Source organism: Copidosoma floridanum, unplaced genomic scaffold, assembly GCF_036245765.1.
Source record: "Copidosoma floridanum isolate Cflo_tuat_1 unplaced genomic scaffold, Cflo_Japanese_pri ptg000021l, whole genome shotgun sequence".
NCBI lineage: Eukaryota > Metazoa > Arthropoda > Insecta > Hymenoptera > Encyrtidae > Copidosoma > Copidosoma floridanum.
Genome location: NW_028321898.1, coordinates 21,737,296 through 21,763,746, shown reverse-complemented (window position 1 = coordinate 21,763,746; position 26,451 = coordinate 21,737,296). Strand labels below are relative to the sequence as shown.

General features: G+C 44.7%; 1 protein-coding gene across 1 annotated transcript; it reads right to left on the bottom strand.

Annotated features, from left to right (window-relative positions):
• Positions 1–5,958: 5,958 nt before the first annotated feature.
• Positions 5,959–26,032, bottom strand: LOC106641748 (uncharacterized). The gene is given in 18 exon segments (XM_023389531.2): positions 5,959–6,734; positions 6,819–7,029; positions 7,109–7,427; positions 7,492–7,606; positions 7,717–7,885; positions 7,979–8,213; positions 9,702–10,196; positions 10,265–10,463; positions 10,541–10,712; positions 12,014–12,210; positions 12,308–12,572; positions 13,032–13,991; positions 13,993–15,078; positions 15,661–15,963; positions 17,291–17,656; positions 17,724–18,180; positions 18,229–18,417; positions 25,821–26,032. Coding segments are annotated over 17 exon segments (5,868 nt in total). The 5' UTR covers positions 18,388–18,417; positions 25,821–26,032; the 3' UTR covers positions 5,959–6,574.
• Between the last annotated feature and the right edge of the window lie 419 nt (positions 26,033–26,451).

Genomic DNA, 26,451 nt, shown 5'->3' with positions numbered 1-26,451 from the left:
TACAACTCGTTACAACGCGCTAAATTTTTTTTTTTTTTTTTTCAATCATCATTCGACAAGTGTATCTTGTGATTTGTTTTTTAAATATTATTTTTAATTTTTGAGGATTACATGTAACTTTTAACGCATGATGCACACACAATTTATATATTGTTTCGTTTTAACCTTCGCACTCTTACTTTTTTGTTTTTCCATCAATCAATCTTTTTGCGCAGTACAAGCTTCTTGCTCTCGTTTATCATTATTTTGCTTTTTTAATCTCACACTCAAAAAAAAAACAAATAGATTATTATACGTGTAGAGCTACAGGTTACGCGATACATGTACATCATTTTTTTCAACTTTTTTGTCAATCTTTCAACTTTATGAAGATACACCTTCTTTTCCCATACTTTTATACGTTATACATCAAAATTACACAATTAAATCAATTTACAACTTAAATCAAAGGACACGGTCTGCACTTCAACTCGGAATACAATTTTTGTTTTTTTTTTTTTTGTTTTTTTTTCAACTTATTCAACATTTGTTTACACCTTCATCTTTTATTTTATTTATAATCTTTTTCGTTTCATACCTTTGTATATTTTCACTACTCATTGGAATTTATTTATAATAGGGTAGTACATATATTATATACTTAGTATCATATTTATAATATATAAAGAGTCTCCCTCATATATATATATATAGCGTACTTTCTCTACCTGGAATGTGCCAACGCGCGATCGACTTTGGTATTGCAAACATCATACATACGTGGTTCGTCGAAAAAATCATACTATATAGCTTATAACATTGTCTCAAAAAATCGGTATGATCAATGAAATACATTTTTTTTTTTTTTTCTTTACAATAAATATTGCGTAAGCGATGAAAATTGGTCGAAAAGCGCGTTTCTCGATAACATTGCGACAAACGAAAAATAAACCATACACATTAGCAAATACCTACTTGCGCAAATTAAAATTCAAAACAATCTTAGCTTTATAGCGCAGCGCCTAGGATGCGCTCACCTGACTGTATATATATATATTTTATATTTACACATACACACTTGTGTATGCACTTAACTTATCCTTATTTGAATTCATCTATACAAGCTCGACCGTAAATCCACATGTCCGAAAATATATATGTATTCCTAACTACCTATAACTCGTCGTGCGCGTGTAATATATCATACCGATTCGAGCTAATTTTTTTAAGGTACATCGCGAAGCATCGTTATAATATGTATGTATATTATCTATAGCTTTAATAATACTTGCTTTGTTTGCTTTCTTTATCTCTGACTCGCGTTTTTTTGGAATATGCTCGCGAGTACGCATTTGCTTATTTGTTACTTTAACTATATATAGGTGTGTACATATCATAACTTACTGTTATCATTTCACATTACCTCTTAATAATACGCATACTTGTATTAAGTTACCATATATATTATATCATCATGGGTGTCATTGTCAACACTCGTTTTACATTGTTCACTTGTTTCCTCACGCGATTATTTCTCATGCACATACACATAATTCTCGCACGTTAATTTATGGATATATGTATGTATTATTTATTTACGTTATTTACGTATTGTATCATTGTAGTACGTGCAGTTTAATCGTCCGGTAACGTTTTACACAACTCCACCGTTGGATGCCTTTGATTGGCTATATCGTGATATTATCATTAATTTAACGTACAGGTTCGATATTGTTTGTAATTTTTTTTTTAATGGATATACATCACGTTACATTATTTGCCTTAATTTTATTATTACGTGGTCGTTCTGAAATAACTTTCTTTATTTGCTGTATGCCGTATTAATATCTTATAATAATAATATACATTGTACATATCATCCTGTTTTTTCTTCTTCAATTTTCATACGTACACGCTAATGCATAAATTATACGGTTTTCATTCCTATGAGTATTAAAATACATGCTATAGCCGGATGAGACTCCCAAATTCCCTTCACTTTGTATATAATTGGATATGATTAAGCTAACAATACATGTATACCTATTTTTTTTTGCCATCGTAAATTCGTCAAAATAAGTTAATGTCTTTTTGCATGATACAAGCAAATGCTTATGCTACATTGGTATAATCTCACCGGGTGATGCATCATAGAATTCGTCTCGCCTCCAACGCATGTACAACGTTTTGAATTAATTATAATTATTATTACTCTTTTTTTTCTTTTTAATACTTGTATCTTAAACCAACTGTCTTATAGATATAATATAATTATATACTTTATTTTCCTAGTAACTCTGATTTTCATTTATAATATATATATGTATATAGCATGGATATACGGTTATATTATTACAATTATTATTCGTTTGTTCGTTCTGGCAATAAACGCGTGCTAACGAATACGTTACTGAGATCACAAGCTGGGAAAACTCGCGTCATTGGTTTTATATTATACGCGCGAGTTTTGTCGACACCATCTTTTTCCTCTTTCCGTCCTGGTTCGCCTTACCCTTTACAAACAACAGATCACGACAAAGTGGCGCGGTAACAGCCCTCCTAACCACTTGGCATTGTATTCCCTCAACTCGGCTCGATTGTGCGCGAATTGTTTTTCTCCTACCTGCTTCTGGCTGTCGTTTGTACACTGTGATTTTCAAGTGAAACGCTTGACTTTTGTACATCGACCGAACCGTTGAAAATCAAATCGCTGCGTGGTTTTTCATCTTAAAAAAAAAAAAAAAATTAAGTCACGATTAAACGCTATTGGAAAAAATAGCAGTCAAACAACAGACGGTCCTCTTTTCTCTGACACCCTGCGCGTAAAATTTATCCGGTACATTCTATACGTATAGCACCTAAGTTAAATTAAAAACTTTCCTATCGCATTTTCACAACGTATACGTACATGAAAGCGAGAGCTCGCGCGTACATTATGATGTTTATAAGCGTGTGTCTGTACGATACGTATCGGTGTATGTATAGTATGTGTATATATATTGTGTTCGCGTTAATTTGTACGATGGACTTTTTTTTCTCTCTCTCTGCATAGGGATAAGCAATCAACGGTGTATAGTTCAAAGTGTATTGTGTAGGTACCTTAGGCTAGAAATTACTCTCTGCGCAGCTTAAGTGTTATCATATATTATATGTACTTTACTTAAAATTAATCCTTTGGGCTTCGACGAGATAACGATCTCATCGAAGCAGTTTTGTTGACGCAATGAAATGTTCCCTCGCATGTACTACTATCGTTATGATTATTACTATTTTATCGTGTACCCTTTGCTTTCGCGATATGCTCATTGTCGTTCGAATTGTATAATTTTACTTTATTGCTCGTTAATTAATTTTGAATCCTACGATGCTCGTTGATTAAAATTCAACTGATTATGCGCGAATTGCTTCGGTTCGTGTACTTTTCAAACATTTTATTGTGACAACAAAACGACGCCATCGTGTAGTACGCTTATACAATAATTTTAAGTTTTTTGACCGCATTGAGCACTGAGGGTGTCACCCCTCGATCGTAATTTTTGGTTTGTCTAAGTGAATGCACCACAAAATCATTACATCGTTATTCGTGTGATTAATAGTTTTGGTAACTTAAAAAGTACAACAGTACATTATGACGACTCTTGAAACAATTTTTTTTTTTTTTTTTTGTACCCACAAGTACAGGTGTACAGAAGAAAAATAAACTGTTGATACCATAAAACGGACTAGAAATAATATTCTTACGACCTACAGCTTACAATCTATGAAGCGCGACAGTGACGATCCGATGGTGATTTCAACGGTCGACTACTGCGGCTCTTTTTGTTCCGTTTGACTAGATTCACACTCTTGCGAGAACGATAGAACGAAAAATTCAAAAATGAAATAAAACTTATCCAACTAGCTTATTTTTACCTTACACGTAACGTTTGTATCACTATATGCCTACAGGATCACGCATCTTTGGAGAGATATGTGATTTACGAAGGAGACGCGTGTATATATGTATATATATATGTATACATACATAAATATAATGAGGTTCTAGTCGATCATTGGCGTTAGCTGTGACGTCGCTAGGTGTGAGCTAGCTGGAGCGTCGGAGACGGGGGCGACTTTCGCCGCCAAATAAAAGATACGAGTAACCAAGGGACTTAAAACTATCACCCGACCTTACACGCGAATCGAGGAAAAAGCCCAAATGACTTTAGGTGATAAAAGATGCTCTGGCTTTTTTCTGTTTCTTCACAATTTCTCCAACATTGTCGTATTACCATGTAAAAATATCTTTTCAGGCTTTCCTCGCTCGTCATTTACGCTCTTTCGCCGGTCGTTTAAAATTTCCCTCCCTATTCAACAACATAAGTACGCTTACACCGGTTAAGCCCATACTTTTTTTTATTCCCGCGACTCTAAACTGTGTATCTATAGGTGTATAGGTTGTATGTACATTTACTCACGCGGACGAAAAGGTACACGTGGCACACCTAGGCGACGCATTAAAGGTTTTTTTTTTTTTTTTTTTTTTTTTTCAAATAAATACACCGTGAAATACAACTTGATTATGTATAAGAAGCTCGCGCGCGCGCACTTTCGAGGCGAGAAATACGACGTTAACGAGTGGCCAACATTTTTATTTTTTATTTGTTCCATTTAATAAGTACAATGTTTTGTTCATACATACGAGTCAGCGTGAAATTATTGGAATTAACAACAGCGAGACTATAATATACGATGCAATCGTAATTACTGGTTTTTTGTTTTTTTTTGTTTTTTTTTTTTCAATACACATATTTTTGGGTACAACGTCAAAGGCAAGTTTGGAAATTACATTAGGAAATATGGTCTTTTCTTTCTATCCAACCACGTTTCTCCCCCCAAAGGAACTCTATGGCACTGAAGCGCTAGGATAACCGGATGCATAACTATTATTGTTATCATTACGCAATGGATGCTAATTCCGCGCCGCTGCGCTAATGCAAATATTTAATTATCGGAGTTACGCAACTTTTTTTGAAATTTTTTTTTCTTCCCGGAATTTAGCGAGTGCGCAGCTGAAAATCAAGACAATCCGAGCTGTAGCTTTTATCTATATACTTTTACGCTCGCGTACACTATATATATATTTTTTTTGCTTTGTATATACGTTCGCGTAAGCGTTCTACTAACGGTATATTTTATGCTAAAACGCGAAAAAAATGCAAAAAAAAAAAAAGTTTGGTAGGTATTGTCCTTGCAACTTTTTCGAATCTACGAGGCACGTACCGCTTCACGCGCGTCTCTTCGTTTTTTTTTTTTTCTTCTATACAATGTACTTTTTTTTTTTTTCATTTCTCTACGACAAACGAGTGGAAAGTAAACGATTAAACAAACGAATGACTATTTGTCGTTGTCGTTTCACAGCTCTCATTCGAGTTTTCGTGCTAAATTTACCGCTACGTAACACCAAATGAACAAACAGTCGATCGCAATTGAAATGCAAACATTAAATCACGTGACACATTACAGCAAAAAAAAAAAAAAAAACCAATTCTCATACATACGAGCCATTAAATGCAGTAAAACACGAGTTTTCGTTTTATTTTGTTTTTTGAATCACGCTCCAACTCGTGCGGAATCCGATAAAAGTGACTAGATAAACCCGAAAAACGTGCAACTTTAATGCGAAATCGAAGCAACGCGTAACTCATGTGCTCGCGTAATCAATGGTATAAGTTTCGACTAATTTATAAATTTGTATAATACGATGTATGTAAGCATGTGTCCACACGTGTACGCGTCAACGATATAATTTTTATTTATTTATTTTTTTTTTTAGTACTTATATACGTGTATTTGTCATACAGCAACCATAAAACGCAACGGAATCACATGCAAGGATTTCTTTATCCCATTTTGTTATATTTTTCATTATTTACCTACACTTGCCCTCCATTCACTGTAATCTGGTATCGATTGATTTTTCATTTCTCCCTCTCTCCATCAGCCTTAAAAAGAAGAAAAAAAAAAAAAAAATTTGCACAATAAAAACAGAGCCATTAGGAGTGAAGGAAAAAAAAATGGCCTCACGGCACGAAAAAGTGAGGCTCGTATCGACGCGAGCGACGGTGCATTAATTCCTCCAGGCGCCGAGCAAATAAGAGGAAAAGAGGGAGAGAGAACTAGTGGCGCTCGAGGGCACACGTGTATCGCAAATTAAAAGCGCACAATGAAAATTGGAGAACCCGCGTCACACTCTTGCGTGGCTCTCCTCTCTCTTGGCAGGTATACAATACATATATATAATAGATCTCCGGCTACACTTGACTGGCACTCCATGACCTCCACTGTATATGCTCATACAGACACACGTCACTTGCCGTTCGCCATCTCCGAACGTCACCTCTATATTCTTTATATACATATAATATGTAGGTATATACTCGGGGACGAGCAACATATATTTTAAAAGCCTTCGCGACGCTCAGCTCTACATCGGGAGCGTAAAAATAACTTTCTCTCGGCTGTACAGGGTGCCATAAATTTCCACGGTCCCTTCCATTACAAAAGCTTGAGCAGTCGTGCCAAAATATCCAGCCAAACGATTCGCGGGGGCGCCTTAGTCGGAAGAGTCCGAGTCCGAGGGTGGGTGTGCGGGCGCCTCTGGTATGGAGGACTCGTCGCCGCTCGACTCCGCGATCGTCTTCTTGGGCGTGCTGAGGGTCGTAGCGCTTATGTAGGCGCCCGGGCCCTCGCCCTGCGTGTGCTCGATCTCCACCCTGTCGACGGGAAAACCGGGACGATGATAATCATCGCAATTTCGGCTAAATAAAAAACACCCCTTGGTCCCAAGTCGTTCTCACCTGTACTCGTGCCGCGACAGGTTCCTCACGTACTTCTCGGGCGGGTTGTCGCCGTCGTAGTTCTGGAAGCTCACGCTCCTGGCCATCGTGTGGGACACCTGGGTCGTCGGCATCGTGAACTCGACGTACGCGTACTCGGTCAGCTTCTCCGGTATCTGGTCGTAGGACGTCAGGTTCATCCGGCATACGAGATTGTGCGTCGTGTACGACCCTGCAAATAAGGATTGTTATTTGGTCCTTTTCCTCCCCCAACAAGAAGTGGTAAAAGCCTCGATTGGTCGGACACGTACCCTGTCCCTCCTTGGGCAGCCTCGGCATCCTCCAGACGATCGAGTGGTGCTGGTGCTCGTACTTGGCCTGTCCCGAGGTGACCTCCATGAGTTGCGGGTCGAGCGTGTCCACGGCCCCGAGGAACCTCTCGATGCCCTTGATCTTGCCCGTGCGCCGGTGGGCGGACTTGACCGAGCCGTACCTAAAGTGCTTCTCCACCCGGAACAGGTAGATCCAGCACTCGGGTATCGGGAAGCGCACCATCACGTCCTCGCACGGCACGCAGCCGAGCTTGCGCGACGCGAAACCCGGCACCAGAATGTCAGCTCGCAGCTCCACCTACGTATCCACACATCAATTATTTTGTTTCAATTTTATTTTTTTATTCGCACAAGCGCTGTACCTTGTTGCCGGTCACGCACATCACGGCCTTCAGCTGAAGGGGCAGTTCGCGATTCCGCGGCGGCCTCACCCGGAACCTCATCAGCTCGATGTAGCAGGCGTCGGGCGGCTTGAACCTTGAGCATAGAAAAATTATTGTTTTACTGATTTGCAAAAAAAAACAAAAAAAAAAAATGGGAAGCTATAGGGTCCATGTTGGCCAAAAACACAAGAGTTGTAAACGTACTTGATGACCCTTAGCTTCTCGTAGTCGTCCTGCTGGACGCACGAGTGGAACTCGATGTTCTCGAGGCGGATCCACTCCTCCGTGGCCACAGGGATGATGTCGTGCCTGCCCACGACCTCCTTGCCCTGCCTCCAAATGTCGTTGATCCCCAGCTCGACGTCGGGCATGCCTGAGAGTAGTACGTTATTTTTTATTTTTGTTTTGTTTGTCCTTCCCCTCGTTTCAATTTGCGGAAAAAGAAAAAAAAAAAGGATGAGCTCACCAGACAGGAAGCCGAGAAAAAAGAGCCGCACGCGGGCTATCTGCTTGTCGACGTGGCCGTCGACGTTCTGCTCGACGTACAACTCGTCGACGACGCTTATCTGGACCTCCTCCATCTTGTACTGGAGGGCGCGGTCCCGGTGGGCCGACAGCTTGAACAGAGCCTCCTCGATCGCGATGGAGAACGTCTTCATGTCCTCGTACGTCTGCGAGCCGAACTTGAACAGTTGCGCCGACTGTGGGAGCCGCGGGGAAATCGGGTGTTTTATTATTCGTGTGTCCATTTTTTTACCATTTTGTGTGTGTGTGTGTGTTTATGGTCAAAACGGTTCATAGACATTGTTCCGAGTAAGCAGTGGGCACGGAAGAACAGGGAGAGACAAGTATAGAGAGTACATTTTTTAAATCAATCAAATCAGCGCAAAAGCGTTTCTACGTAAATTGCTACTTGTTTGGGCGCTTTGTGAGGATTTTACTCAAGCCAAGCTCTTTCGTCAGCTGCTACGGGCTTGTAAATCCAAGTGTGTTAAAGTACACGTTTAAAGGGTGTAGTTGAAATTTTTATTTTTCATATAGCACATTGTGGTGGCGTGGATAATAATTTTGAGGACAACCAAATCTATGGTGCACCAAGTGGTTAGCCAGTTCCATGAAATTGGACACGTTTGAATGGGAAAAACCAATGTATGGGAAAGCTGTGGAGTTGAGAAACTTGGCTGTCACAGATTTTACACGCTCAGAAGTTTGTAAAATCTATGATAGAAATGTTTTACTCTCTACAGTTTAGTTACGTCAATCGTAGAAGAAAAACAATAGTTGAGTTTTTTATTAACATGGAAATTTCAACTACACGCTTTGCATGTGTACTTTGACACTCTTGGATTTAAAAAGTGAAATTGAAAAAAAATTTAGGCAACGTGAGGAGTTGAAAAAAAAAGAAAAAAAAGAGAGAGAAATAATTAAAAGTCATCAGCAGCCAATGAGAAATGATGAACTTGATTTGGGTAAAGTGTTTACTTACTTCGAGCCATATACACATAACGCATTCGAGCCAGTTCATTGAAACATTCTCGAATCGATTAAAAGTCAATAGTGTACACATGGATGTGCAAAAACCCTTTCCAGAAAAAAAAAGTGCACACACTTGCACGTCTATACACGTAAAACAAGCGGCGTTTGTCAAGTTGAGCGTGATTGAAAGCACCTGGCAAACGGCGTGCTCACCCGATACGACGACGAAGAGGCTTTTTCGCGTGGACCTGGGGCGGGACGACGGCGAGAGAGTCTCCTCGAGGCCACAGCGGAAGCACCCGCGCCACACGAGTACTTAAAGACGCTGACTCGGGTGAAAAAAAAAAAAAAGACAAACAGGTGGGCCAGGGGCCAAAATAAAAAGGCTACAGGCAGCAAATTTAAGCAATTCGATATGGGGCAAGCGGTACATTTTTTTAATTTTTACTATTTCCTCGCCAACGGGACACGGCAAAGGGAAGAACGGTATCCTTCCCACTGACGGTGTGCCACGTAACGCTGAAAAGATGAAAAAGAAAGGAAAAAAAGTGCCGCGCGCCACTCGAATGCAAGGCTCTCATGGCTTTAATCACCGCTAAACTCGAAAACGTCCCAACGACACCAACAACAACGCGATCTAGCCTACGGGAGGCTCCACAAAGAAAAAAAAAAAAAAAAAAAAAAAAAAAAAAAAAAAAAAAAAAGGAACAAACCGTGGGGGCGTGCTCGACGGGGAGGCCGAGCTTCTTGAGGTCGCTGCCAAACTCCTTGACGCCCTGATAATCGCCCTGTATGGCGTAAGCGGCAAACTGGCTGAGCTTGTTGGTGATGCGCTCTGCCTTGGTCACCTGTCCCGGCCTCACCCCCGGTCTCTCCTTGTACGTGATGTACTGCAGCTTGACCGTGAATATTTTGCCGTACTGGTCGAACTGCTGGGCCGCGATTTCCGAGACCGAGTAGCAAGCCAGCAACGGCAACTCTTGGAAGGGATCCTTGTCCCCCTTGGCGTTGAACAGCTGCACCACGGGGTTGTCGCCCTGGTGGACCAGCCTCACCCACACCTTCTTCCAGAACCGCTGGCCAGTGATTTTTTTCTTTATGGGGAAGCGCAGCTGCATCTCCCAGCCGTCGCCCACGTACGGCACCCGCGGGAACTCCTCCAGGGGCTGGCTCACGTCCTCGTCGAACAACGGGGTCGGCGGTGTCTCCTGATGGATGGACGAGTTTCCTTTTGCCGTTACTCGTTCGTATGAAAATGGGAAAAAATAGTACATACCTGCGAGTCGGTTCTCTTCAGCTCGGGGAAGGCGCCCTCGGCGGTCAGGGCGTCCTGGGCGAACTCGGCCGGCTTGTCGAACGGGTTGAAGCGGGGCGTGTTGTCCGCGTAAGCGGCGGACATGGGGCTCTTGGGTGGTGGGGCCAGCACGGGGACAGGGCCGCTCTCCTGGTACGCCACGTGGTCTCCCTCCCTTGGCCTGTTTGGACACCATGTGATAAAATCAGTAGTACGAGTCAACGGGTGGTCGTTTTTGATGATGTGAGTGTGTCATACTTGATGACGACGCTAAAGTCCGGAGCCTCGTCCGAGTCGGCGGAGCCTCGTCTCCTGGAAGTTGCGAGTTCGGGTGGGGGTGCCGTCATGCTAAGGAAGGAGTCGAATCCGTCCGCGTCGTCAAAGCCCGACAACGACTGTCCGTCCGAAACCGCGGTGGAGTCGCCCCATACTGAAAAGACAATCGTTGTTATCCTTTCGGAAGCAGTTTTTTTTTTTTCTTCTCAAACCAAAGTTTCACTTTTAAATCGTCTATTTTCTAATATAAAACAAATTTGAGAGTGACACGAGTTGGTCACATACTGTATGTGTGGAAGAGTGGAAGTACGTATGTACATTATCAAGTTTTTCGATCAACTCAAGTGATTGTCTTCCCTGTTGTTGCGGTCCAATAAAAACCAATAAAATTTTACAATGGGATTTTTCTATTAGTTTCTTATCGGTATTTGCACCCGTAAATCCAAATAAAATCCGAAATGGTTAAAAATAGATTTTCTATATCATTTATTATAACTAGGACATGATTGAACAAAAATAAATTGACAAATTTATGTCATACCATCCGGATGGTAACATCAAAACGGGGGGATTAGAGTATTTTATATGTAAATTGAAAGAAAAGTTAGTTATTAATTTTTATTAGAATTTTGTAAAAAATACTTCAGTCCCCCCGTTTTAGTGTTACCATCCGGATGGTATGACATAAATTGGTCAATTTATTTTTGTTCAATCATGTCCCAGTTATAATAAATGATATAGAAAATCTATTTTTGACCATTTCGGATTTTATTTGGATTTACGGGTGCAAATACCGATAACAAACCAATAGAAAAATCCTATGGTAAAATCAATGAATTTTTTATTGGTTTTTATTGGACCGCAACAATAGGGTTAGCTGATGTCAAGTTTCAAACATTTTGACAGCATATTTAGTGTACTTATCGGCGCTGTTAGACAAAATAACAACTAGTTTTTCGGCGATAAGTTCTAACAAATTTGATACGTTTGTGTCCAAAACCAAAGTCATGTATCACAATATATAGAATACAATTTTTTTTTTTAAATTTCACATTTAGCTTCGTATCACAATGCAGACGCTCTACAAAGCAAAATAGATACGAAAACAGCGGGAAAAAACGTTTTTTGCTTGTTATGGAAATAAATTTAAATTCCACAACCAAGTGTTCAATACAAAAGTCGTGGAGCCCATTAAGCCAAAACATTTTTGTTCAGTAATGTTTTCTCTGAAAATATAATAATATCCTTAATATCGAAAAACGTTTTAAAATGGCTAAAAAAGCGTTTGGTAGCATAAAAATTTGTTATTTCCCATTCAAAGTAAGCGTATTAATACTAATACTCAGTTGGACATGATAACGAAATAATATAAAATTGAAATGCTATTAAAGAAGACTAAGCGAATCAACCCGCTCGTTTCTTAAAAAAAAAAAAAAAAGAAGCTCGCCGACTCACCGTCGCTACTCGTGTCCATGGCGGTATGTCCCCCGGCACCGGTGAACGGGTCGCTAAACGGATCCCCGCCAGACGAGGCGTCGTGCTCGCCGGCTCTGTCGAACTTGGAAGCAAACGCGTCGAACGCGTCCGCGACCGGCTGAACCACCGTCGTCGTCGTCGTTGACTCGCCAAAGCTCACGTCACCGGCAGCAGCGCTGTTACAACAAACAAGAAAACCCCGAATCACTAGATGAAACCCGAGATTGGCAATTAAGACACCCTTGTTTTCATCCACATATGTATGCACTTTACCCGTATCCGGACAATGCATACTCGGTGGCTGGGCCGGTCGAGGTATAGTCCACGGTGGTGGCGGGTTCTTGTACTGGCTCGCTCGAACCGAGGTCCCCGAGGAGGTCGGCGTAAACAGCCTCGCCCGGAGTGGTCGCGGCCGTCGAGAAAAAACTCGAGGCGTCGATCGCCGGTGCGCTCGACACGTCCCCGAACACGTTGGTGGCCTGATGGTCCATCGCTAAAGTGGCGTCCACCTCCGGCTGGGCCACGAAAGCCTCGCTTTCTACAATTTTCGTACAGATATATCAATGCATGTAAAGGGAGCTAAGCGGTAACAAGATCTTTCTGATTTTGAAATGGTTATAAGTAACTTTTTCCAAATAGTAAGGTAGTGAATATACATTATATTTTAGCAGTTAAACGGGCCGTTTCACTATTTCAGAGTTGTATATACTTATAACTCATTTGAACTGGTGAATGTTCACTGGGAAATAGTGGATTTCACTGCATGATAATGAAAATTCACTATTTCTACCAAGTTAACGTTTCACTATTTAAATTAGTTGATAACACTTGAGGTAATGTGCCACGGGTAGGTACAATTATATCTTTATTTGGATCAATGTCATTCATTCGATTACTGATAAATATTTAGAATTGAAATTTATATCGACTGGGTGCGAATAGACAACCCTGATTTTTCACCAGGGAGAATCTTGTTGAAATTTAAAGAGTAGCGTACCGGTGCCCGTGGGCGAGGCGACGAGCGAGGGCCTCTTCTGGCCGGCATCGGAGAACGGATTCTCCGGCAGCTGCGACGTCTTGGGCGGCGTGGCCTCCCTGGAGGGCACAGCGGGCGGGCTCGCGTCCGCCAGCCCGACGCCCACGCCTGCACTCGCGGCGCTGCTTTTGCGCGACGCGGTGGGCGGTGGCTGGGCCGGCGGAGCGTCGAACAGGCCCAGCATGTCCTGGGGGCCACCGTCGCCGACGTCCGCGGCAGTGACAGGAGCAGCCAGGGGCTGCTGTGCCGTTGCCTCGGCGCCGGCGTCGTACGCCAGCTCGGGCACGCTGCCCTCGACGTCGAGCAAGTCGGCGAAGCTGTGCTCCGGCGTCGGCGAGGGCGAATGCATGAGGGTCGGGCTGGGAGTGCGGGTCGCCTGCAGCCGGTCCAGCATCTGGTTCGAGGTCTCGTCCATCGCCCCGGTCACCGACAGGATGAGGTCCTTGGTGTTCCTGGGTGGAGGTGGCGGTCCCGGCCTCGGTGGAGGTGGTGGCCTCGCCGGTTTGCTCGGGGCCACCGTTGTCTCGGCTACCGGTCGAGGTGGACTATCAACCGCGGGAGGTGGAGGTTCCGCGACCTCGGGCTCGAGGCTGAAAAATTCGGCCGTTGGCTGTTGGGGTACGGAGGCGACCTCCGGGGTGACAAACACCCCGACCTCCGGCTCCGGCACCGAGGCCTCCTCCACCCCGAACGCGGCGAAAGGATTCGTCGAGTCTGTCGCCGATGGCTGCTGCTGGTCCGCCACAAAGTCGAAGAAGGGGTTGGCCTCCGCACCTGGTGCCGACGCCGCCAGTGGCTCCCCAAAGTCCTGGAGGAACGGGTTCGAGGCGGCCGTGTTCGCGGCCGGGTAGTCGTCCACGAGGAACGGGTTGCCACCCTTGGAATCCATGGCGGCGAGTGTGGCGCTGATTGGCGAGGGTTTACTGGCTGATGAGCTCCGACTCGAGGAGCTTGAGCTCTGTCTTGCCGGGCTCTATACTGACGTGGCGCGTGTCGAACGGGTCCACGTCCTCGAACGAGTCGGTGTCCTGTATCGGCGTGAGAACCTTGTCGGCCGGCGCGACCCCCTGGACGTCGAGGCTGCAGAGAATGTCCGTTTGCCGCTCGTCAGCCCTGGGGTCAAAGTTCGGGTCGTCGTCGACGGCGATTTGCTGCTGCTGCTGCTTCGCGACGAGCTCGATCACGGGGTGGAGCCTGATGGGCTGGGGCTCGGGCACCTGGCTCAGCTCGTCCTCGATGAGTTTGAGCTCCGCCTGGCCGGGCCCGATCTTACTGATGTGGCTCGTGTCAAAGGGATCCTTGTACGCCAACTCGATCTCCTCCTCGATCGTGCTCGGCTTGACGTTGGGCACGAGGGGCGCGGCGGTCACCTCGACCGCCGTGTCCAATATACTGTCCTGCCGCCTCTGCAGGGCCTTCCTCCGGTTGCTGGTGATGAGGGACTCGATGACCTCCTCGGAGCTCTTTGCCGCGGGCCCAAAGTCGCTCTGCCGGCGGTTCTTACTCGGGGCGGGCGTGGTCCGCGGCTCGAACTCGTGCTCGCTGACGCTGCGCGTCAAGCCGTCGGGGGCTCTGCCAGTGTCCTCGCTGAGTAGCTCCGACTCGAGTAGCTTGAGCTCGGTCTTGCCGGGCTCGATGCTGATGCCCGATGTGTTGAAAGGGTCGTCCTCGGCCGGCAGGACCTCCTCGATGGACCTTTGCGGGTAGTACGGGGTGAGGGGCTTGCCCGGCAGGGCCTTTTCCTCCTCGCCCGCGACCAGTAGGTCAGCCCCGCTGGGGGCCGGGAGCTCGAAGGCGACGACCTTTGGGGCTATTTCGAGGGCCTCGGGCCTAGAGGGCTTCCTCCCCCTGCTTCTGGCCTGCTGCTCGTACTCCTCCTCCTCGATGCACGGTTCGGGAAACTTTGTGGGTGTCTCCTCAGCCCGGGGGTCGAAGTCGTCGTCGTCCTCCAGGAGCTCCGGCTTGACGAATTTGAGCTCTCGCTGGTTGGGTGCCGATTTTGCGTGTTCTGGACAATGTTGCGAAACAAGGTTTTTTTTTGTATACATCATATTTATATGTGTACATGAGGAAATCCATAAAAAATATTCCATTTTTGTCCCCCATTTTAATAAACAAAAACCTTTTTTGAGGCACACCTTCGAGATAGGGCTCGTTTTACTCGTACTATGAGGATAAAAATTTGAACACGAGGTTTAGTTCAGGTGACACCCTTTTTCCGCGTTTTACATGTTTAAATTATATCCATACGTGTGATAGCTATGGATGTAATTTTAACATGCAAAAATTTCGTGGGAAAAGGGTGTCACCTGAACTAAACCTCGTGTTCAAATTTTTTTTTCCCATAGTACATGGAATTACTAGTAAAAAGAGCCCTAAAAACGGGATATTTTTTGTGGATTTCCTCGCATTTCTAACGCGAATCATGTCTTTTCTGATATTCATTTAGAAAAAAAAAAAAAAAAAAAAGTGAATTAAATAAAGTAGTAGTATTTTTTCAAAGGCATTTCTTCCAGTACTGACTTCTGTACTTCATAACGTTCGATGTTTTTTTTTCTTCAAATTTAGAGTGGGCGTGCGGGCGTATTACCTGTTTCCTTGCTCAGCAGCTCCGACTCGATGACCCTGAGCTCCGCCTGGCCGGGCTCGATGTTGCTGACATAGCTCGTGTCGAACGGGTCGACCTCTTCGTTGACGAACGTCGCGACCTCGAACGCGACCTCGACTATCTCGAGCTCCTGCGGCTGGAGGCTCGTCGTCTCCGCGAAAGGGTCCTCGGGCTCCTCGAGCACGACCGGCTCGTCAGTGGGTGCCTCCAAGTCGAACTCCTCCTCGTCCAACACCGGTATCTCGTCGAGGATGGTCTTGTCCTTCAGAAGCTCGAACTCGGAAACTATGCACATAACAAACAGGTTTTTTTTACAACGTCACTCGTGTTATTCGTGTTAAATTTATACCGACGGCAATATTGGGGGATACAAATGTCTTTCAACGCGTACCCTTTATTATCATTGCAAAAAATTGGGTATTTTACACCGACAATCTCACTTTCTTTCGTTCGTACGGTACATTTGTTTTTTTCTATTCCGTTTGTACCAAACTTTAACTTGTCTCGGTTTAATACAACGTTTATTATGCATCAACAATAGTTGAGTTTCATCAGACGCATTACTGATAGTTTTTATAATTTTGACATTACCGAACATTTTGTGATGCACATTGTAAAAAGAAACGCTGCAAATGCATCTATCTACTATACTACAGATAGTATTTCTCGACCACCAATTTTTTGAAATCTTTGAACGTACGTACACTACGTGATGAACTTCATGGTAAAAGTAAAAACTAATGTATTATATATTCGTTCGTAAAATACCAGCAAACACGTTTTCTTGAAATTCCTTTTAGATACCTTGTAAACTTCTAATGCCCATCTGAAAGACATCTTTGAGAAATTTACCTCCGAAACTCTCCTAAGATGTCTTTCAGATAGACATCAGAAGTCTACAAGACATCCAAAAGAAATCTCAAGAAAACATGTTTGCTAGGATAATTTATATTGGTTTGTAGAATATATATGGGTCATTCCATTGAAAACGGCATATTTTATGTCCCAACCGAATACAAAGTTGTTTAAGGAGATATCGATCTGGAAACTTGCCTAATTATTCAAGGGATGTTTATCACTGAAGGTACAAACGTACTTTTTTTCACGTAACGCTACTTTTTTTGAACGAATCGCATCATACCTTTGTGCAGTGTTTTATTATCGACTCAGATAGTATATAGTATAAAATAGTAGGGCTCAGTACATCGAAGTTCTCACCGTGAGTGGTATAATCATGATCTTAAGATGATTTTTCCAAACCGTAACCCTACTATTTTTGAAAAATACGATAAAAAAAATTCTTAAAAAATTTTCTCGTGCAGATGCAGCAGGGCCTTAAAAACTTTAGCTTATTTTGGTCACGGACGGTACAAAAAAATTTTTAGAAAAATGAAAAACCCGTTTCAAGTGTTTGTCCATTGTGGCCCTCGAAATATGCCATTTTCAGTAGAATGCCACGTACAACATAAAAATATCGACATCAATTTTTTTTCCAGGAGTAAGTACTCGGACACATAAATACTTGCATCACCGAATCATTGGTTTCCCTCCACTTTGCAACACCCTATACTAAAAATATAATGTACACCCATAGTCATTTGATCAACTATACCAATGTCCAGAGAATTGCCGGTCAGGGCAGCGTCCTCGGGGTTGGCGGGCGTGATCGGCCTGCTAAGAATAGGCGGTAGCTTGGTCAGATCAACGGGTGGCAGGTCGACGTCCGGCAAGTCGCTGTCGTCGTCCAGCAACGTTTTCTCTATCACCACCGGCGCCGCGTCCTCGTCCACCACCTGCACCACGGGCAACTCCGCGTCAAAGTCCCCAATGAGCAAGTCCTGGGCCTGCCTCGGCCGGTTCCTCCCTATCTTGCACGTGCTCACATGGTCCACCCTACCGGCGAGCACCTCCGCCGCATTGCCAAGGCTTACGAGCTTCCTCCCCGTCTTTGTGTCCACAATCTTCAGTACCTTGTCAGCTGGAAACACCCAATTTTCACAGTCCCATTTTGGGCACCGATGACACATCATATAACGTATACGTACCTTGGCTAGTGTCGAACGGGTCGTCGCCCAACTCCTCCTCGGTCGGGCTGTCGGGGATGTAAGCTAGTTGCACGTCAACGTTCTGGATGACGTCGACGTAGGCGGTGTCGAAGATGTCCTCGTCGGCCGAGTCGTCGTGCTCGTCGTCGTCGTCGGGCACCTCGACGAAACCGTCCTCGGTGACGGGTAGGGCTTTGTCCTCGGCAGGCTCCTGCTCGTCCTTGAGCTCGATGGGATTGCCGTGCTCGTCAAAGCCGGCGTACTTTTTGGCGAGCTCCTGCCGGCGCGCCTGGACCTCGGGGCTCTCCTCCGGGTCGGGCTCGGGCTCCTTCTCCTTGCGCTGGTAGAACGAGGTCGACTTGATGCGGTCGAGGTCGTCCTGGGTCTTTTTGAGGACGGTGTCGATGCCCGAGGTCAGGGCCTGGAAGCGCTTCCACTCGTCGTTGTCGGCCGGCTTCTTGGGCCCCCCGTCGGGGCCGCTTGCCGATGAGTCGTTGGCGGCCGCCGGTGGCTCCGCTGTTGCCTCGAGCTGCTTCTGCTGGGCCTCTGCCCTCTCGCGCCTGTACCGCTCGAGCTCCTCCGGCTCGAACTCCTCCGCGTCCTCGCCCTTCTTGCCCTTCTTCTGCTTTTTCTTCTTCTTAAGGCCCTTGGCTAGCTTGTGCATCCTCTAAGAGCTACCGTGATGCGGGGGCCTCTGCGCGGGTCAAAAACAGCAAAGTTACCATCATTTGCATCAGTAGTACTGAGCTTCGATGTTAATCCAAGTGTGTCGCCGTGTGCGCGCGTTTGGCTTTTTGTCGAATACGTCGCGCCAAGTTTGTGGTGGGCCAAGTGGTTCACCTCGTCTGGACACTTTGGTGCGGGGTGAAAAAACCCAATGTGGGCTGTGGGGGGTGACAAAATTTGGCTGTCACAGATTTAACGAGCTCACAAGCGCGAGAAAGACTTAGTTCAATATAGGTTTGGCCAAATGGTTTACGACACATCGCGTTGGTTGTTTTTTAAGCACCACAATACGAAATTTCAACCATACGGCCGATGTTCCTGTGCTCGGTCATGTCCCAATAGTCGATCATTCGGCTGATTTTTCCAATGCATAAATTTTCACAACATAGATAAATTGGGTAGTTACTCAGACTTTACCTGCATGTGTACCCAATGGAAAAAAGTGACCGACTATTGGGACATTTCGTCCGCTTTAGTACTGTGGGACATCCACCTTTTCCGCTTCAACACGCTTGAATTTTTAAGTGTTTTGGGAGGGAGAGGGGAGGTTGAAATTATACCCGTGTTTTTTAACAGGCGTGGGTATCATCAGGAAACAATGATTGCAGTCACACAAGACCAAAATCAGTAGTAAAACCCGAGTACAGGTCAGACGGGGTGGATTCGCTCGCTCTCGTGCTACCACGTTAAAATTTGTTCGAATGAAAGATTGATATACGAGACAATGGCACCCAACATCCAAGTTCTCGTTGTACGCGCCCTCATCAATATTTCATCGCAAAGTCTTTTCGAGTTGATCCAACATTAGCGAGCAATTGTAAGTACGGGCAGCACGAATCTAAAATTAACACGTGCTCGTGCATCGCTTACATGCGGGCGCAAAGTGCGTTGAGCGTATTATCGTATAGCATTGATAATTCAACGCGTGCGTAACGCGCGACATTACCCATTTATGAGGGAGTAGTCGTAGTTATCATTCAGGTGTTGTTTTACGCTACGAAAATAAAACACAAAAGGTATAAAAAGTATAAATGGCCATTTAAGTATTCATGGGTGAAAAATGGTTTAAATGTATACGTCAGTAATCTAATGTACCCGTAACATGTGTTTTCGCGGAATTGGTGCATTGCGAGCGCAGACCTAATCGATATCACCACCCAAAAATGGGGATAAATAAATGGCACTGGAGGAAAGTAAAAAAAAAAAAAAAAAAAAAAAAAAGGAAGCAACTATCGCGACGTTGATCCCCTGCCAGCTGAGAGAAGGAGGAGATGAAGCCTTGTTATATACTTACATCGCGCCTATGTATAATATACACATGCGTTTGCGGCGAGTTATACACACGAGGTCTCTCGGTTGCGGGGAAACTGATTCTCTCGCGCGTGGGGGACCAACGTAAGCGCCTTGGAGGTGGTTCGTTCGGCTGATCCAGATGCCCATTTGTTGTTGTTGCTGGTAGCCCAGAAATTCCGAGAGGAAACTTTCACAGTATATAATTATACACTATTTGCGTGGGCACTTTGGGGCGAGCGTGGGTGTGCCAAAGGGTGGCGTGCGTCGAAAAATTAATTCACGGAGGCGTACACCCTGTATATACGTAAATGTTTGGCTGGAAAAATTTATCGAGAAAATAGGTGGACGGTAGTTTCAAAGCGCACGAACGATGGAGAACTTTCTTTTTTTTTTTTTTTTATGGCAAACGGGAGAAAATACTAGAGCTGGCAAACGAATTTTTAGTTTTTTTTTTCTTTCCATCCACTTTCGTTACTCCACAGACTACGAATACTTTATCAATAAATGGGCAATTAATTTTAACAAAAACCTGACCTGCAACGGAATAAAATTACAGGTAAGAAGGAAATTTTCCAATTTGATTATCGTTAATTTTGTACTTTATTATTTCTGAAATGATTGATGCATCCTCGCGACGGCGTCGACTGGTTAATAATTTATTCTTCAAAAATTGTACCAGTTTGAATCGCAAAGTGCACCATAATAGATCACTTCAAAAACATGCAGTTAGAGAAAAATCGATATGAATCGAGGTAATGGTACCGCTGGGGAGGTATTTTTCATTCCTCGATCGTTTAACCCCGTTTCTGCCATTACAACTTGTACCATATTAAACCAAAGTCAGGAAGGTGGGAGCCCCCCCCTCCGGAAATTGGTCAATAAACCGATGACAAAACCGCCCCAACTCGATAAACCACCCGATGGACGAGTGTGGCTTACCAATCACCGGATCAAAAGCGAAATGAGCGAAAAAATGTCAACGACGTCCGAAGCTATTTTGATGCAGTTGCAAGACGGAAAAAAGAGCCCCCCGCGATTCAATCCTCCTCGGAAAAGGAAAAACCTCAACACTATGGATTTTCCGGGCCACAGGGGGAGAAAAAAAAAGTTCCAAATGAAATCCAACGTTTGAAGAAAGAAAAAAGAGAAGAAAATTATGTGAACAATCGTTGGAGAATCGAACGAAATCCCGAAACGGAGGCGAGAGAGCCACACCGCCCGGAGGCTTATCGATTGGTCGCCCCCTAAAGAAAGAAGGGGTAGGGGAAACTAGAAATTCGCGCGACTCCTGCGCCCCCCCGCTATACGTATACTATATGTATAGGAGAGCAAACCGGCCGAAAGTCAGTGGTGACGTGGAACAATTGTGACGGAGAGTGAAGGAGCGGGGGGCTACACTGTATACACTTATACGTGTTAATTTTTCTTTCTTCCCTAGAGTCATTGCGTCCTATGTACCGTAAGAGTTGGGCCATTACCTTTAATAATTCAAGGTAAGGCGTTATTTTTAGTCGATAAGGTAAATGGGCTGTAAATTCGTATGGAAATGTGTCGGATGAATAAACCATCGGGGGGAGGAAGGAAACGAGGAGATAGGCTCATTTTGCGCGGAATAACGGAAAGACGAGACGGAACAATGGGATTTTCAGCGAAGCGCGCCGAGAGCAATCGCCATAGGGCGCTCGGTGGATATTAACTGAGGGGGTGGGTGTATATACAGGGGAATCGGAATGGTTATAGATGGGGCCGGGCTGCGAATGGAGGTGAAGGTCACACACGACGCTTTTGCACGACTCGGCGAAAGGTGGAATATGCAACGCTTATTGAAAAATGGTCCTCTTACAAAGTATGCGTATACTTACAAAAGTACAATTACTTAGTAACACTGGGTGCGTGTATTGCTCACACGGTAATGAGTTGATATACATTTTAAAATGTATTAAAGTTTCCCGGTTATAGTTACGTAGGTTGTGCATCAGTTAATTATAGGTTTTTGGGTCGCGTTACAATGCTCGCGCTTTACCTCTTCACACAGGTATAGGCACGGTTCGTTACAATATACTCACAAGTGGTGCATACATATACATGGTGATGCTCGGTAAAATTATACTTGTGGGTGGAAAAGAGTGAAACGGTACGCACAGAAAGACCACGCATACATTTTAGTGCTAATGATCCCTCTGCGGTACAGTCCGACACATAAGAGCACTTTTCTTTTTTTTTATCGGTGGCGGAAAAAATCGTACTCGGCATCTCTAAGTTCGTCGTGTCGTCAAAGACTGGTCTCAACTGTTCGCCCGGCAAAGTTGAAGCGGCTCGCTGTATACGCACGGACAAGGAATGTTGAAAACTGTGGGACATACATGTATGTAGAGCTCTTTCCCACGTGGAGGAGAAACGTTGATCAAAGTTCATCAGCCGGCGACGAGCTGGTTAATTTTTTATTGGTACAACACCCCCCGTATTTTGTTTGAAAGAGGGGTGTCGTGGGCCACGGGGGTAGAAAAGTTCAGGCGGGTCTCCTCCGTTATATTGACCCGAAAGTACGCCTCCTCCTCTTACTTTTACCTTTGTGGGCCAAGGAAGTGTGCCGGGCCACTTTGGCACCTGGTCCAAACCTTATTCGACGCGATTGGAAGTCGCTGTGAAATCCAAGTGGCAAAGGGACACTTTCGCTTTAATCCATGATATCTCGGTAACCTTGACACGGATCGCCACCCGCCCGCGCCGCGCGCGAACAGAAAACACGATTAATCCGACACGTACCTCGCGTGCATCACATGTCGCGGGTGCACCTGGTTGGACCTGTGCTCGAGCCCAAATCGGAAAAGGGAAAGACCAATAAATGAGGGGGGGGGGGAAACGGGGAGTCGCTCAATGAAACGAGCGCGAGCGGCCAGCCGCGCAAAAAACCCTGGATCAACGACGCGCAATCCTCGCCGTAGTTCCCTCAACTATACGTACAATAATCCACCATACGCGTACATACACATACAGTATAGCAGATAGGGAGAAAAAGGCAAACACTTGTGGTCACTGGATTGCTCGAGCCACTACGTTGTCGAGAATATGGATACAGTGAGATGAAAAAAAGGAAAAAAGTGGAGGGTAGATGTAAGCACTTACATGTATAGGATAGGCAAGAAATAAAACAAAAAGACACCAACGCACCTGATGCGAGAGCCAAGCGCGCACGTTACACTGTACACACTTATATTATACGGCCGACGTAAGTAAGTGTACTCTACTCGGTGTGTGGCGATATTCGATCGATCGCCGACAGTGAGAGCCTCTCGCGACGCGTGTGCCCGTCCTGAGCCACCCTATCTCTGCCGCGAGGGAGATACGAGTCCCGCCGCGCACCAACCCACCGCCAACGTATACCAACTTTCGTATCCATCCTCCCCCGGAGCGAGAGCCAGGGCGAGCATAGAGCCACAGAGAGGGAGGGGGGGTGAAAAAAGTCGCCCTTGCGCGTCGTTTTGTCCGTGTATGCGTTGTAGGTATATATATATATATATATACACCCACTCTCGCTTTCGCTCTACCGTGATGGGTATACATGATGCGGCTATATATTACGTGACTATCCGTGGTGCGCGCACACGACCGGGGCCAAAGCCGAGCCACCCCCCGCCACCCGTCCTTTCCTTGCCTCACCCTTGTTCTATCTTATTCGTACTCCACCTACGTAGTCGATACACCTTACCTACGCGTTATACCTATACCTGGTGGTGGTGGTGGTGGTGGACTGTAGTACGTACCTAGACGCGTTACAATAGACGTACGCATGGTGTGTCTCTTATTGCGAGGATAACGGGGGTGGCGGGGACAGAGAGAATGATTGTAGGTGTCTTTGTTACGCCAACAATGCTTATACATACGTGTGTGTACTGGTAAAGCATAGTGCAGGGTCAGGGGTAGAACCCTGCTGTTACCTATACGTAGCAGTCGTACGAGATCTACTGTCGTTTATGCGAGCTGAGGGGGGGGGGTAGGTGTACCGAGGGGGTGGTTGTGTATACTAATGACTGGGGTTACTTTTTCTTTTTTTCTCTGTCCAAAAGGTGAAGGCTTTTTTCTTTTTTTTTCAAAGATTCAACAATCGAGAGGTGCAGTAAACATTTCGTGCTTTGCGGGAGAGTCGGTGGGATTTTTTTCACGAAATGCTTCGGACGGAGTTGCGAGGGACAAAGTTATTTTTAAATCGATTCAACCGATGGCAATGTCTTTTTTTTTTTTTCTCAATCTCAATTTGGAGTTGGGAATTCAAGTGAACTGAATTCCAGGCAACGGTTCATCAGATTGTTACTACTCATCAATTCAAACTTTGCGAATCGATGAGGGAAAAATAAAATCACATTAAAGTCAACAATACAGATTTTGCAAGATGACGTATGTCGTATTTTTATTTAAATATACTCACAAACAAAATCGACATTTTCACTGGTTTGAAACGAATGGTTTCCAATCCAAGACGAGTGAAAAGTTGTTGTATCCCTAATAATCGATCCCTCGATTCTATGTATCGTTTTTAGCTAAAATAATTAAATTAAGAGCACTTGCTTCATAAAATTGATCGATTTCTACCCGATTTAGAAATCAAAATTGAAACACTGCAATTCGGAATGCAATTTCGTCAAACGAGTTTTGTCATTCATGCTTAAAATACTTTATTGTGTCGTTGAATGAAAAATATGAATTCCAAGATGCTCCCAGGTAGAACTATGAATTTTCCCAAATTGGAAGGTATGGTAACTTTTTTGTCAAGTAATTTTTCTAAAAAAAAAAATAAAAAAAAAACCCCTTCGAATATCACATTCCTTAAAGTGAAAGAATTCCAATATTGCTCGCAATCGATCTAGCTCGAAATAGTTACGTCCAACTTTTGTAAAATTATTTCGATGATGCCGCTTTAAAAGTACGTCACCTTCTGCATTTATGAAAATACTCGAGAATCAAATGCAACATTATCTCTTATCGGGTGCAAAACTTGTTTCCACTACACGATAAAATTAAATTTTCTTGGAACTGCACGGCAATTGATCAATTTGTATACTTTCCAAGGGTACAAAATACGTTAACGCTCCATCCGCGGAATTATGCAAACCGCTGTGTTGTGCAACAGAGCAATAATATCCCATTAAGACCTCCATTGGATTTTCAATCCATAAACGTATATAAATTTTTTTAATTTAACGAAAGTGCAGAAAAACATAACTGCCAGGGATATGACAACGATGATGATAATAATTATAATGCACTGATTCACGTACACACGAGTGGGTGAGAAAGAAGAGGCCGCGAGTCATTGAGGGGTGGGTGCGACGCGTGTATTAGATGAAGAAAGTGGGCGACGACGGAAATTAAATAAGCGCATCGGCTGGGATCCTTGAACTTTGTAAACTAAACCGATCAATTTTCCCTCACAACCTCGGGCATATGGAGACTTTTACACCGATTAGCTTTTTTTTTTTTTTTTTTTTTTTTTGTTAGAAATTGAGGGAAAAAAAGTTTCCATACGCAAGCTTCGATACCCCACGGGGATGCTCAACCGGTGAGGGTCGGTGCAACAACTACACCCAGCAAAAGCCGCAGAGCTTCATTCCTGTACTCGGTACCATCGATCACGCGACCCCCTTCCGTGCACTCACACACTTATCTATAGCCAGGGCATTCTTCGATTGACCCCGTGCGATCCCACATCCCTCGACAGTTGGGAGCAGCAAAAACAGACGGGAATCCCCAAGACGATCTCTAGGAGAGAAAGATGCTTTGAAAAGGAAAAAAAAAAAAAAAAAAAAAATCTCAATAGGGGTAGACGGCGGCGAAGCTTGCAGGAGTGTAAAACGTAGGCGCGGGTGCTGCACGTCCGCGTGATAATCGATAGGCATGAGAGCGAGGGTGCAGAAAGGGAGGTTATTGCATGTGTGTGCGTGTGCGCGTGAGTACACGCGAGACAGTGTGTGTGGTTTTTTTTTTTAAACTATTTCATCAGTATACCATACATATGTATATTTACACAATGTTGGGGGTTGTTGGTTGTTTAGAGAGAATATTATATATATATATACTCACGATTTCCGGGCCATATCAGCCTTGCCGATTACGGGGGCATTTTTTCCGCGTCATGTGGGTGTCTTCTCTGTCTGCAACAACAACGGCAACAACAACAACAACAACAACAACAACAATAACAACAACAATCGTAGCGATGAACGCGAGAGCGAGAGACGGGAAAAATAAAAGCTCGTTTAACAATAACTATTGATCGCGCGACGGAACATGTGTACACGTCCTGTGCCCCCCCAGTGAACTGCGGAAGACTCTCACGAGGGGGTGGTGGTGTACGCGCTCAACTTACACGGCAGAGACACACACGAGCCGAGAGTATACTTGTGTAAGCAATATACGCGCCCAATGATGATGATATAGGTGTGTAGAGAGAGAGAGAGAGAGGAGCACGGGGGTACGAGAAGGGGATGGAGGGCCCCGAAGGAGAGCCACCGTCGTCGAGGAAAGGGCGGTGGGGGGTCCTCGGCGCTGCTGGGAGCGCGCATTGTATATATATATATACCGCGTACTAGGTGTACACGGCCCTTGGTGCGCTATTTCAAGCATCGATCGTCGTCATCGTTGTACCACCCTATACCTATCTTATCGTCGTCGTGTGACGCAATTATGGACATGAAGTAGAGAGAGAGAGAGA